Genomic DNA, 12,331 nt, shown 5'->3' with positions numbered 1-12,331 from the left:
AAGTGGTCGATCAGTTGTTTGAAATTATATTAACATCCAAAGACTAAAACTATTTGCTAAATCAACAATTCTCTATTTTCGAATTCCCCATAATACACTTTGTTTGCCCCTCAGATTTTGCATAACCTATTGTTTTCAAATGCTCTTGGGGACACTGCATATTCCCAAGAGCATTTGAAAACAATGGTTTATGCAAAATTTGGGGGGCAAACAAAGTGTATTATGGGGAATTCGAAAATAGAGAATGGCACCGTCATCATTTGTGTTAGGAAAATTGGTGGGATGGGGAGGGAGGGTGGAGCTCCAACTCACCATTACGTAAGCTGAAAAGTTGAATCTACGTTTACAAACCTAGATAATAGTAAATTTGTCAGAAGACGGGTCAGCCATATATCTGATACTTACCAAAAAGGTCATCGGATGCACAGACATGTTTTTCTCAGCAGGAAATCGAAAAAACGTTGCTATTTTCACTATTTGAATTAAAAATCTATTTTTGCGAGAGATTCGTTTTTGCGTGTGTTTGGCGAGAGTTCAGAGTGAAAAACAATGTGTTTTGTTACAATTGACCACGAATAGAAATGCATTGTCATCTTTTATGAATACAAATAGATCAGATTTTGATCTTTTTTAGATACATCCAGCTGGTTAAAAAATGCTGACTGAGAGGGAAAAAGAAGTCGCTATTTGCACAAAATAATTGCAATGAATGAGTGCAAATGTGAACTGTACTTCATACCAGGAAAATAATCGGTGGCATCAGCAATATTAGAAATAACCCGGCCTTCATAATTTGGACATTTGACCCTTATTATTCATTTAAAACATGATTTTATGACAATCAGATTTGCCCTGACTTGTCTGTCCACAAATGTGCGCGTTTTCAATGACAAGCAGTAAGGTCAACAACCTATTGTCATCTCAATGGATTCAGTCATGTTGCGGAATAACTTGATAGACCTCGCTATTGTGTCAAAGAGATCACTGCAAAGTCTTGTGATCTGTAATCACTCTATATAAACACTGCCTAGTTGTAATTTTCTCCACACCATCGCCGGCGCTAGAAGGGAGAAGTCTCGCTGGAGTTTCATATGCACAAAACCAAAAGCAAAATGAAGGGATGTCTTGCCTTCTTGTGCTGTTTGGCCTTAACTAGCGGTTTTGTCCTCAATGGAGGTGACGATGCTCAGTGGAGAGCGTGGAAAGCTTTTTATAATAAGTCTTATAAGACACAGTCTGAGGAAAACGCCAGGAGAGCCATATGGAGAGACAACTTGAAGGTAAGAATTGAGACATCATCATGACCGATTTTCAATGTGGTTGTGTTTTAGGATGGTTAAATCAATTTTAACTTCTCGTTCGGTCAGTGCAGGCCTACGAATACGTTCAACACGATCAGCCCAAAAATAAGGAAGATTTTTTAATTGTACTCTTGCAAGCTGACTGGCCTAACCGGCACTTCACAATTTTTTTAAATGCTGCCAAGAACATATCAAAATTTGATGGAAGTTTCTGAGAGTAATTTAGAGGCGGCAGGGCGGCAGCTCGGTTACCTCCGTTGAGACAATGTAAGTTGTTACTAGTTGAACCCGAAGCTTCTTTCAAGAAAACGACTTGACCTCACGACCCTAATCAAGCATGGCTATTTTCATGGTCGCCGGACTGTCACGTCAGCACCAGCCTTGCCAATTCACTCCAGTCACGGCATGCAGGATTTACCTAGGTAAAGGTAAAGGTACACGTTATTTAACGTCGGAAGTTCCTTTACTCTCTAGAGAGTACTCTCCCAGGAATCCGACGGTGCGCTCATTTTAGCACTAGCTGATAAGAAGGCATAGTAAGGGGTGGCGAATGGTTCATCAAAAACTCTGGGTCTCGCAAAATTTTAGTCGAATCTCACGGGTCTCGCAGTCTCGTTTTTTGAGCGGTTATCTGCGTCTCGCAGTCTCATTTTTTATATAAAGGTGTCAAACACTTTGAAGTCTCGGTCTCGCAATCTAAAAAGTCAAAATGCCTCGGGCTCGCAAAGAAAAACGCTGGTCTCGCCGTCTCGCAAAGTCTCGCATTTACCATTCGCCACCCCTATAGTACAAGAAAGAGACCAGAATGAAAGTTAAACAAAACGTTTTGCACGTATGGAGTCCGTCTGGATATTTAAAATTAGGCTTGAGACTCTGGGCGTTTTCCATTTACAAATCAAAACTGGGAGTAATATTACACGTATCCGACTCAAAGCGCGGGAAAATGTGCACGCGCGAGCCACGATTAAAACATCTCTTTAGACAGTCTTCATACAATACAAGGAGCCTGGAAATGTCTCTCAAAGGCTTTTGGCTTAATTTGCTCGTTGGGTGCCCTTGACTAATTAATATTCCCATTGTTCTACTGTCATTGGTGTTTTTTACCGCCCATTTTTCTGAGGCATTATGCAAAACGAAGTTGCATGTTGATAGTAGAATAAATTAGGCTAACAGGATAGTCAAGGCAAATGAATACTTAGAATGCAATTTGTGACAAGTGACTGCCAGTGCGGTCCGGAAACACTTACGCGATCGCAGTCATAATACATGTATTGGTTTCACAATACAACCGGTTTTCGAGGTGAGCAAAACATTGGGGCAAGATCTTAATCACTCACTGAAAAACTATGTCCCATTAAACCCAAAGAAATCAAGTCATTGTTAAATCAACAATATATTGTTTACTATTTTTAAATGTGATCTGTGTGGTGCAGATTATATTGGGTATACAGCCCGATACCTTCACCAACGCATTGCTGAAATCAAAAATTCGGCAATTGGAGGATATTTTTTGGAAGTTCACTGTAGGAAAAATCTTTTGGAAGAAAATCAATTTAAAGTCTTAAGAAAGTGGCAGGGCAGATTTGATTGCTTGGTCTATGGAATGCTCTCTCAAGCCTAATTTCAAATATCCAGACGGTCTCTATACGTGCCAAACGTTTTGTTTCATTTTCGTTGTTCCTTTCTTGTACTATACCTTCTCATCAGCTATTGTTCTCTTAGTATTTTCAAACAATCTTGACCAACCTCGTTCCCAGGGTCTTCATTGTCTCCTCATCGACAAAGAGACCCTGGAAACGAGGTTGAACCTTGACTTGATGATGGCAACTTTTAGATCGCAGGACGAGAACGACTACGAGTTTGAGTCTTCCGTTCTGAGCACGCGCACCTCGAAAAATGCGCATGCTCAGTACGGAGTCCACGTGCTCGTAATCGTCCTCCTGGGACCATTGTAAGTCCCAAGAGAAACTGGAAACAATGCTTATGCAAAATTTGGGGGGACAAACAAAGAGTGTTATGATATTTTTCGAAGTGGCCTATGGTCCCTATTGATGTTTAGCCAACGTCGAAACGTCATGCTTTTTCGACAACGTTTTTAATATCTTTTAGCATGTGTAAATATATATATTATCTCTTTCTTTTTTGTAGTTAAATGAATGTTTTTCAAAATCACTTCTTCGTAATTATTTCTTTCTTCTTCTAATGCAAATGTTTGCCGAATATCAGCGTTGAACAACATTTGGGAGTAGAGAAATAAACTCGTTGTTTAATTTTTGATCTGGGATTACCGTTAATCGGCTTTTGAACAACCGGACCATGTTATATTAAACGATCTGCTTATTTTTAAAACAGAAAATTACGAAGTACAATTCTCAAGGTCGCTCACATGTCTTGGCTATGAACCAGTTCGGAGACCTCACTCAAAATGAATACCGTTTCATTTACTTGGGAACACGACGCCACTATTTCAAGGAAACAAGGCGAAACGGCTCCACTTACTTGCCACTTAGTCACGTGACGTTACCTGCTGAGGTCGATTGGAGGAAAGAGGGCTACGTCACTCCAGTTAAAAATCAAGGTATCCTTTACCTGAACAAATCTGCAAGCAGCTACAAAGTCAGGCAATCTTTTCTCTCCTTGCCGAGGAAAGATTGCGTGACGAGCCAAAAGAATGTCTCGAAGGAGGCTAATTCAAAGCCGGTTGATACTATATGATTATCATAAAACCGGAGTCTCGAGAATGAGTTGGAAAGGAACGCTTCGACTCCCTTTTTGTGAAATTTGCCCCACATGCTTTCCATGTAAGGTGACAAGAAAAAGTAATGGCTGCTAACCGAGCTCGACAAAATCAAGTAAAAAGTTAGATTTTTATTTTAAAAAACAAGCTTTGTTTACATTATCTCATTCCATGTTCTGAATGCGCTTTCCCACTCCCATCATCCCACGCGCTGGCCTTCGCAGAAAGCGTTCTTTTTGGAAGGAAGAGATCCGAAAGATTGCTCTGCTTCTGGCCACGCCAAAGTTCTCCTGTTTTGTGCGGGAACGCTGGCTAAGCAAGATTGCACACTTCAGCTGTACAGATAAATACCATATAAATCAGTATTCACTTCTTGCGAAACAGTGCTTTTCGTTATCCTCTTCCCTGGCCTTAAAATTCTTGGATAGTGATACAATATATTACTCTTATGCAGGTCAATGTGGATCTTGTTGGGCTTTTAGTTCAACAGGATCACTGGAAGGACAACACTTTAAGAAAACAGGACGACTTGTCTCTCTCAGTGAACAGAACCTCGTTGATTGCTCCGGAAGTTACGGCAACCAAGGCTGCGAAGGGGGACTTATGGATGATTCCTTCAGATATATCAAAGCCAACGGTGGAATCGATACCGAAGCTAGTTATCCGTATGAAGGTGTCGACGGACGTTGCCGATTTCGAGCTGAGGACGTCGGAGCTACAGACTCGGGTTAGACATAGGAGCGCACGTAATTAGATGCAGGACGATTTTAACAAGCGTCACGAAGTGTCCCCTTTCTCTTCTCCCCAACACAATCAACGTCCCCCAAAAACTCCAGGCCTCAACTAAGATAAACAGCTACATTTACCCTCACCAAATTAAAACTAACGCTCACCCTTATACCCTTACCTTATTGTCGGAAATGAGTAGCAAATAGACCGTATTCATAAAGGGTGGCCAAGAAATTATTCTTTTGTCTTTATGCTAATCATTCTCACCATAACCTCGTTAGCACGAACAAATTTAAAAGAACTTTTGCTCCAAAGTGCGGCTAGTGAGGATGATTAGAACAAAGACAAAAGAAAAATAGTTCTTGGCCGCCATTTATGAATACGGTCTATGCTTAGACTTAAAGAGGACAGATACTTCGTGTTGGACATCAAAATCCGACTTGCATCTAATTTCGTGTCTTTTTGGGCATAAGTTCAGATCCCTATTTAAAAGTTATTGTTGTTGAACCTTGGAAGCTAAATTGCTCACTTTACACTGCACAGGACAAAGACTATTTCGAATTTACTTGAATACTATAACCAGTAAACGCGGTTATACCACGGAAAAGTCGATACGTATTCGTTTTCATCAAACGAACACAATTCTAGTACCTATTTTGACCTTCAGACGATTAATTGCCTTGATGAAACACCACTAATGAGATGTCCATTTACTTTCGAAGTTAAGGTACGGTAATACGAGCAACAAAAACGTCCAACTTGTCTAGCAACATTGCTGCCAAACTTGTCTAAAAATGTTTCGCGTTTTACATCCCACGCACAACCTGCCTCGCAACAAAAAAAAGTGTGTTGCAGGTTTCTGCAGCGTGTTGCAGAAAGTAAAGGTCTATTCTGATTTCTGCAACACGCTGCAGCAACTTGCAACACATTTTTTTTTTCAGCTGCGAGACAGGTGTGTGGGATGCAAAACGCGCAACATCGCTTTTCGACTAGTTTCGCAGCAATGTTGTGAGACAAGTTGGACGTTTTTGTTGCTCGTATTACCGTACGTTTACAGGCAACTTGCATGAAAAAAAAAGGAAAAGGCACTAACACTAGTCAAGCCGTACGAAAGATAGAAGTGATCCTCGCACTTGACTGGACAATTTAAGCAATTGTCTCATTATAGGCCATTCCGGAATTGCGTAGGGAACTGGGGCGAGTTTCAAATTTGAACCAATCGATAAATTGACATCATCACATGATAGATAACAAATAGAGTGGTAAAGTGATGACGTCACAAAAACTAAATTTATGAAATTATGAGATTTACTGAGATATTCTGAAAGTACATGATCAAGAATGGCCGCTTGCCAAAAATCAGCATATGGTTGCAATATGGGGGTAAGATATTAGCCCTTCCATGCTTCAGTAAGTCCATACAAATCCTTGTAATTTTGTCTTGGTTCTAAACCGTTTAGAACAAAGACAAAATTATAAGGATTTGTATGGGGTCACTGTAGCATGAAAGGGCCAATATCTCATCCCCAAACCGCAATAAGATGCTAATTTTTGGCAAATGGCCATTCTTCATCATGTAGTTTCTGAAGATCTTCATGAATCCCATAATTTCCTAATTTTAAATATTTGTGACGTCACACTTTACCACTCTATTGAGATTGGCCATCTGTCCAAGTTTCAATTGATGCTTTTAGGTCGAACAGAGACCAAGTTACGGACTTGTTTAAAATCAATACAAACGTCTATAATTTTGAGGCTGCGTCCCCCCAAAACCACGTGAACTCTTAAAAAAATTTATCAGATTTGGGAAAAGTGAAAAATCCTGTCATGGACCTACTATTTGCAAATAGGTAACGTGAAAATCACTTTGTTTGCCTATTATTATGAATATTACAGAAATTGTAAAATAATTTAGGAGTTTATATGGTTTTGGGGGACGCAGGCTCAAAATTAGAGACGTTTGTATGGATTTTTAAGTCCGCAACTTGGTCTTTGTTCGACCTAAAGGCATCAAACGTGGACAGATGGCCAGATCAGCACTGATCGATTGGTCACAGAATTAACTAAAATATTAAAATAACTGTTCAAAACTATAGAAGAACTCTAAAAAACCACAGGGAAGCCAAGGAGGGACATCGATGGAAAAAACTGGAGAGGGTTGAAATAGATTGAATTTGGGTAAATTTGAAAAATGTCGGCCCACCTTTTTTCAAATTTATATCCGTCGATACCAAAATGTCATTTACAAAGCTGGAAAATCATTCTCAGTTGTTATTTGGCCGTGATTTTGCAAATGAAAGACTCTTGCTCTGCCAACTTGACGTTTAGAGCTCATAATTAACAAAATTAACCAAAATTACCTAAAACAGCGTGACCTAGCCCCTTATGTTATATTTCATGTGATGGTGTCAGTTTCTCGATTGGTTCAAATTTGAAACTCGCCCCGGTTCCCTGCGTAAATTCGAAATGGCCTATATAGACACCTGAAAAATTCAGGTTGCTCCAACGGGATTTGAACCTATGACCTCTGTGATGCCGATGCAATGCTCTACCAACTGAGCTACGAAGCCACTCAGCTAGGAGCAGGTCAGTTTGTTTGGCTCATTCGTTCCCGTGAAAGAACTGGTGAATGATTTTTTTTTTTCGTCTAAATTATCTTCAACACTTTCTTTTTTCGCCACAGGATACGTAGATATCACTCAAGGAAGCGAGAATGATCTTCAGTCCGCCACCGCAACAGTCGGCCCGATCTCTGTGGCGATTGATGCCAGTCACATGTCATTCCAGTTCTACAGCAGAGGAGTGTATGATAATCCGTAAGTTAATCCACTCAGAGAAAGTGAAACTTGGTCTTCCATTAGTCATATATTTGATCATGTGCATAAAGATGTGGACATCATCAATGAAGAATGCAATGTTAGCGTTGATCTTGAAATAAAAAATATAGGCCACCGTGCTCGTTTAAGAGTAAAACACCATCGTAGCTGTCTATCTCGATTATCTTAGATCGAAACAACAAAATTCGCCATGTTCTCGGAATGCGCGCGCTTATTCGCAAAGAATTATGGTCACTCACAACTTCTCTCACGTGTTTTGAGAACTGCGTGTATGATCGACTTACGCCCTATTTACAATGTTACAAATTTGACCAATTTATTAATATAGACTCACCGTATGCCCAGTACAGAATTCGTACGGGACCCGTACACCGACCTATATTCGTTATTCATAGGGACGTCTTCTTAGAAGAATTATTACAGGTTCAATAACACTTGGAAAGTCTTAGCTCGTCTTTAATTCTGTCATATACATTTCAGCTATCAAACGACAGTATTGATGCCGGTTTATTTTCACAAACTACCTCCTTCGTTCGATGTTACTGGCCATCTGACCTGCCTTGTGATTTCTCGCATTTAAGTCTATGCACCCATTTCAAATAGCGCTGATAAACAGTATTTAAGTCTAAATAAGCACCCATTTTACAAGGTTAGCTCCAATAACTGCGTGGCTATGTCGTTCATAATCATTCTAAGAAGACTCTCGTCATGATGAATAGCAAATATAGGTCGGTGTACGGGTCCCGTACGAATAGCCACTGCCTTAAATCAAAGGCCCACTAAACGCGTGCATACGCTACGAGGGGAGAATTTTACAAGTACATAACTCCAGACACTATACATAATTAAACGAAAAATTAAAAAACGAGTTTAATAGGGACTTTAAGGTCCACATCAGCTTCCGCTACCAATTTTTAAACCTGCTGTATAAAAAATTATGGATATAAGTTGTTTCTCGACCTGGTACTGTTCAAGGTATCAGGCATAATGTCAGCAAAAGTAACCGTAAGAATTTTTTTCTCTATTCCTCAAATAGGTCTTGTAGCAGCACCCAACTTGACCATGGTGTTCTCGTCGTTGGATATGGAACCTACCAAGGCAAGGAATACTGGCTGGTGAAAAATTCCTGGGGGACAAGCTGGGGAATGGAAGGCTACATTATGATGTCACGGAACAAAAATAACCAATGTGGAATCGCAACCAGCGCCAGCTATCCACTGGTGTAATTTTGCAGCCATGATACAACGTTGTGTCATCTCGCTTAGTACTCTGAAAATGGTTGCTTTCTAAATAAAGTGGAAAGGAATTGAGTGGTCTGAGTTTGTATGTATACATATGTCGCAACCAACAACTGTTATCCAGATACTCTTCTCCAAATGCGAGTTCCTTTCATTATTTCCTCATTATCACTTCATTATTCTTTTTTAGATTTTTAACCTATAATTCAAATTGGGGATGACTTGAAACCAGGTTCTCCAGTTTTTCGCGAAAATGATGAAACGCAAGGCTGCTTGCTGCCTTCGTCCCCAGGGCTTTTTAGCTGGGGGAGGGCGGACGGGAAAAAAACCCTGGGATAGTGGTAGCCTACGTGGCAGGTGATTTGGCGAATTTTTTTTGGGCCGCGCGAAAACTTAGACCGAAGTCAAACGAGAACGCGAGGGGAGAGGTGCCGAGGATAAGGAGTGAGAAACCGGCTGCAATCAACCCCTCAACATTTCCGAAACCTCCGTTCCCCCACGGACGGAGAAAATATTGTTCCTGATTGGCTGATAAATTGTCACAACTAAAAATCTGCCCTTCTGTCAAAATTTGCTGCTCCCTTTCAAACAGCTCCATTGTTACGAGTGACGCTGTGGGGATGGGGTAAGTGTTGTACATGAAATAACTGTACCTCATCGAGTGGAGTTAATTTGACCTCGGACCCAAGCTCCGTGACCATTTTAAAATCATCAGCTGTTAAAATGATCACCTATCTTGGAATCGGAAGAAACATTCACCAAGGTTCGCAAATGATGGGGTCTTTAACTTTGCGTGAAAAAAATCGCGGCTGGGATGGATTTTCGAGGCGCAAACCGCCTCTGAGCTGACTACGCGAGCTTACGGTCGAAATCTTAGTGTGCTGCCTTCCTCTTAGGACAGTGAAAACACGGAATTCCCGAAACGGTAAAATAAGCACCAAAACGCACAAGAATACACCAGAGTATTCAGTTTTATTCATTTTATTGAATGAACGTTAAATTGAGCGTTTTTTAGGCTTCATAATCGACGGTATTTTATTTCCGGGACGGAGTTCGTTTTATCAATATTCAGGCATGGCTACGAGATATTGTGGTCATATTTCACGGCTCAGTTCTGATTTCTGAACAAAATAATATTCAAATTTAACCATAAAGCCTCGTAGTCATGTCTGAATATTGATATATCAAACACATTTCTGCGTAGCCATTTGTAAGAGCTACGCAGAATAGCAAGTGTTGCGGGGTATTGTTCCGCCTTTAATACTTGTTTTTGTAACAAGCAAATGGCATAATATCATTCCAAAAATAAAATGTGTAGAGACGACAATCTTGCTTGCGGTGTCTCCATTAGAGCTACATGTTGCAAGGCAAAGTTAAAAAAAGGCTTGCCACAGATGTTTAATCAGGACTTACATGATTCCTGCAAACACTTATCTCTGCTGCATGTCCTCTTGCGTGTTCTGGCCTCTCCTATGTGCTACGGCGGGAGTTCACCAGGCTCATCAGCAGCTTTCAAATGGGAATCGGGAGGCAACCCCCTCCCCCACCCATTATTCTTTTTTTGGAAATAAACCAAGAGACAATTACATTAAGATGCCTCCCTTGATCTGCTACTACTTTATTGACTCACTGTCTCAACTGTTTTAGGCCAATTTAAAGTGTGTTGCGTTTATGGAATTAAGGCGACTTAAGGCAACTTAAGGCGACTTAAAAGGGGACTAATGTCCCATAGTATACCTAATGGGGTTGATTGCAGTCGGTTTCTCGCTCCTTCTCCTCGTCCCTTCCCCCTTCGCTTGCTTTTCGCGTGACCATTTACATTCAAGCGATCACTCGAAAGTCAACCCCGGTGGAAAGAAGCTTCTTAAATTCACCTAACTGCCTACTACGCAGGTTAGGATAGTGGTTGAGTTGCTTGCGTGACCTGAGAACATAGCTGGCGCGCCTGCTCGAGGGCTTAATAAGGGAGGACTGAGTCGATCTGTCGAGAGACAGTTGAATCTAACAGCTAAATTACTGAAACATTTTACTTGTATAGCAGGGGCAAGTTTAAACTAGCGATGCAAGCAAAAACTCAAGCAAAATACACAGACTCACTGGCTCATTGTTTATTAGTCTCTTCTGTCCTAAAAGTTGGGGCATATGTTTTTAACTGGTGTGAAAAAGGGGGAGTGGGGATATGCCATTTCGTTTATTGCGCAACTGAGAAATTTTATTCATTGATTGGCCTGGTCTTTATATTTTCATTAATAATTCAGTGTATTTCACTTGTTTGTGTGTCCGACCTCGATTTCCTCACAGTCCGACAACAGAATGCTCCGCCCTTTTCAGATTGATCTGTGAAGATGTACACGTGTGATCTGAAGAAGTGGTAAAATGGTTAAACGGAGAAAATGGCACCTTCTTCTCACTCTCTTCAATTTAAGTTGTCTTTGGCAAGGAATTAAGCACAAAATACAGTGATACCTATATTTGGTCGCCAAATACTACGTCAATAATAGTCACAAGATTATCGAATAAGGAACTATCCTTCAACGATTTTACCTCCAAACTTGCGGTCAGATTATTTTTCGAAAAGAACGTCGTTCAGGGATTGTTGTCCACGTTTAGGATAGTGTCAAAATGGGAGCTATATGGATATTTTTTGTTTTTCTTTGTCTTTGATGTTAATGAAATGTAAGAAAAATATAAATGAATAAATAAATAAATAAGTAAATAAAGTAAAAAATAATAAATATGTGTGATCTGATACGATAACAGGTCATGAATTATTTGTATATTTATAATGATATGATCTCAAGACAAGCGCGTGATCGTAATAAAATCACGGCACACACAAAAAATGAGTCACCTAAAGGACTGGGAGGTCCAGCCTATTGCTGTGTACGGAAGCGAGTGGTCATCAATAACCCTTAACGTCCTTAATAACAAAATTGTATGCACGGCATAGAGGTGTGGCCAGTCAGTTACTCCCTTATTGCAAACTGATGCCTCGATACTGGCCCCGAACACGCGAATGAAAAAGTTACTTCAAAACATAAATTAACGTATGTCCTGGCGGTTTTTGGGATTATTAATTCCACCTCGTTTTCGTGACTGAAAATGTGCACACAATACTTTGTAAAAGAAGTGAGTCTCGTTCACTGCAAAACTTTGACTTGGATCGTCTTAGTTTGTTACAGCGAATATATCTTTAATGTCACCCAGAGAGTGTTTTAGCGTGACGTCACGTTGGTATACCTGATAAATCATCGGGAACAGCAGCCATGTTGGTGTACCCAACTAATCCTCCGGGAATTGAGCTCTATTATCATGTACACGTTTTCTTTTGTTTCGGTGGAAATACTCATCAGAGCCTTTTCCTGCCAAGACGAAAGACCTTTTGTTTGTTGCCGTGTCAGGCATCTATTCTATGAGGATCCTAAGCAAGAACAGCGAGGAAAGCTAAGAGACGTCGCCTGAAAAATATAATTTCGCGTTAGGAACTGC

General features: G+C 40.4%; 1 protein-coding gene across 1 annotated transcript; it reads left to right on the top strand.

The window, feature by feature from the left end:
- Nucleotides 1–1,011: 1,011 nt before the first annotated feature.
- Nucleotides 1,012–8,914, top strand: LOC137996612 (procathepsin L-like). The gene is made up of 5 exons (XM_068842112.1): nucleotides 1,012–1,280; nucleotides 3,654–3,879; nucleotides 4,493–4,765; nucleotides 7,451–7,583; nucleotides 8,641–8,914. Exons 1-5 carry the CDS (start codon nucleotides 1,092–1,094, stop codon nucleotides 8,828–8,830), a joined length of 1,011 nt encoding a protein of 336 aa, XP_068698213.1. The 5' UTR covers nucleotides 1,012–1,091; the 3' UTR covers nucleotides 8,831–8,914.
- Nucleotides 8,915–12,331: the final 3,417 nt, after the last annotated feature.

This window comes from Montipora foliosa, chromosome 1, assembly GCF_036669935.1.
Source record: "Montipora foliosa isolate CH-2021 chromosome 1, ASM3666993v2, whole genome shotgun sequence".
NCBI classification, from domain to species: domain Eukaryota; kingdom Metazoa; phylum Cnidaria; class Anthozoa; order Scleractinia; family Acroporidae; genus Montipora; species Montipora foliosa.
Note: the sequence above shows the minus strand (reverse complement) of the source record. Positions and strands in the feature narration are given on the sequence as shown.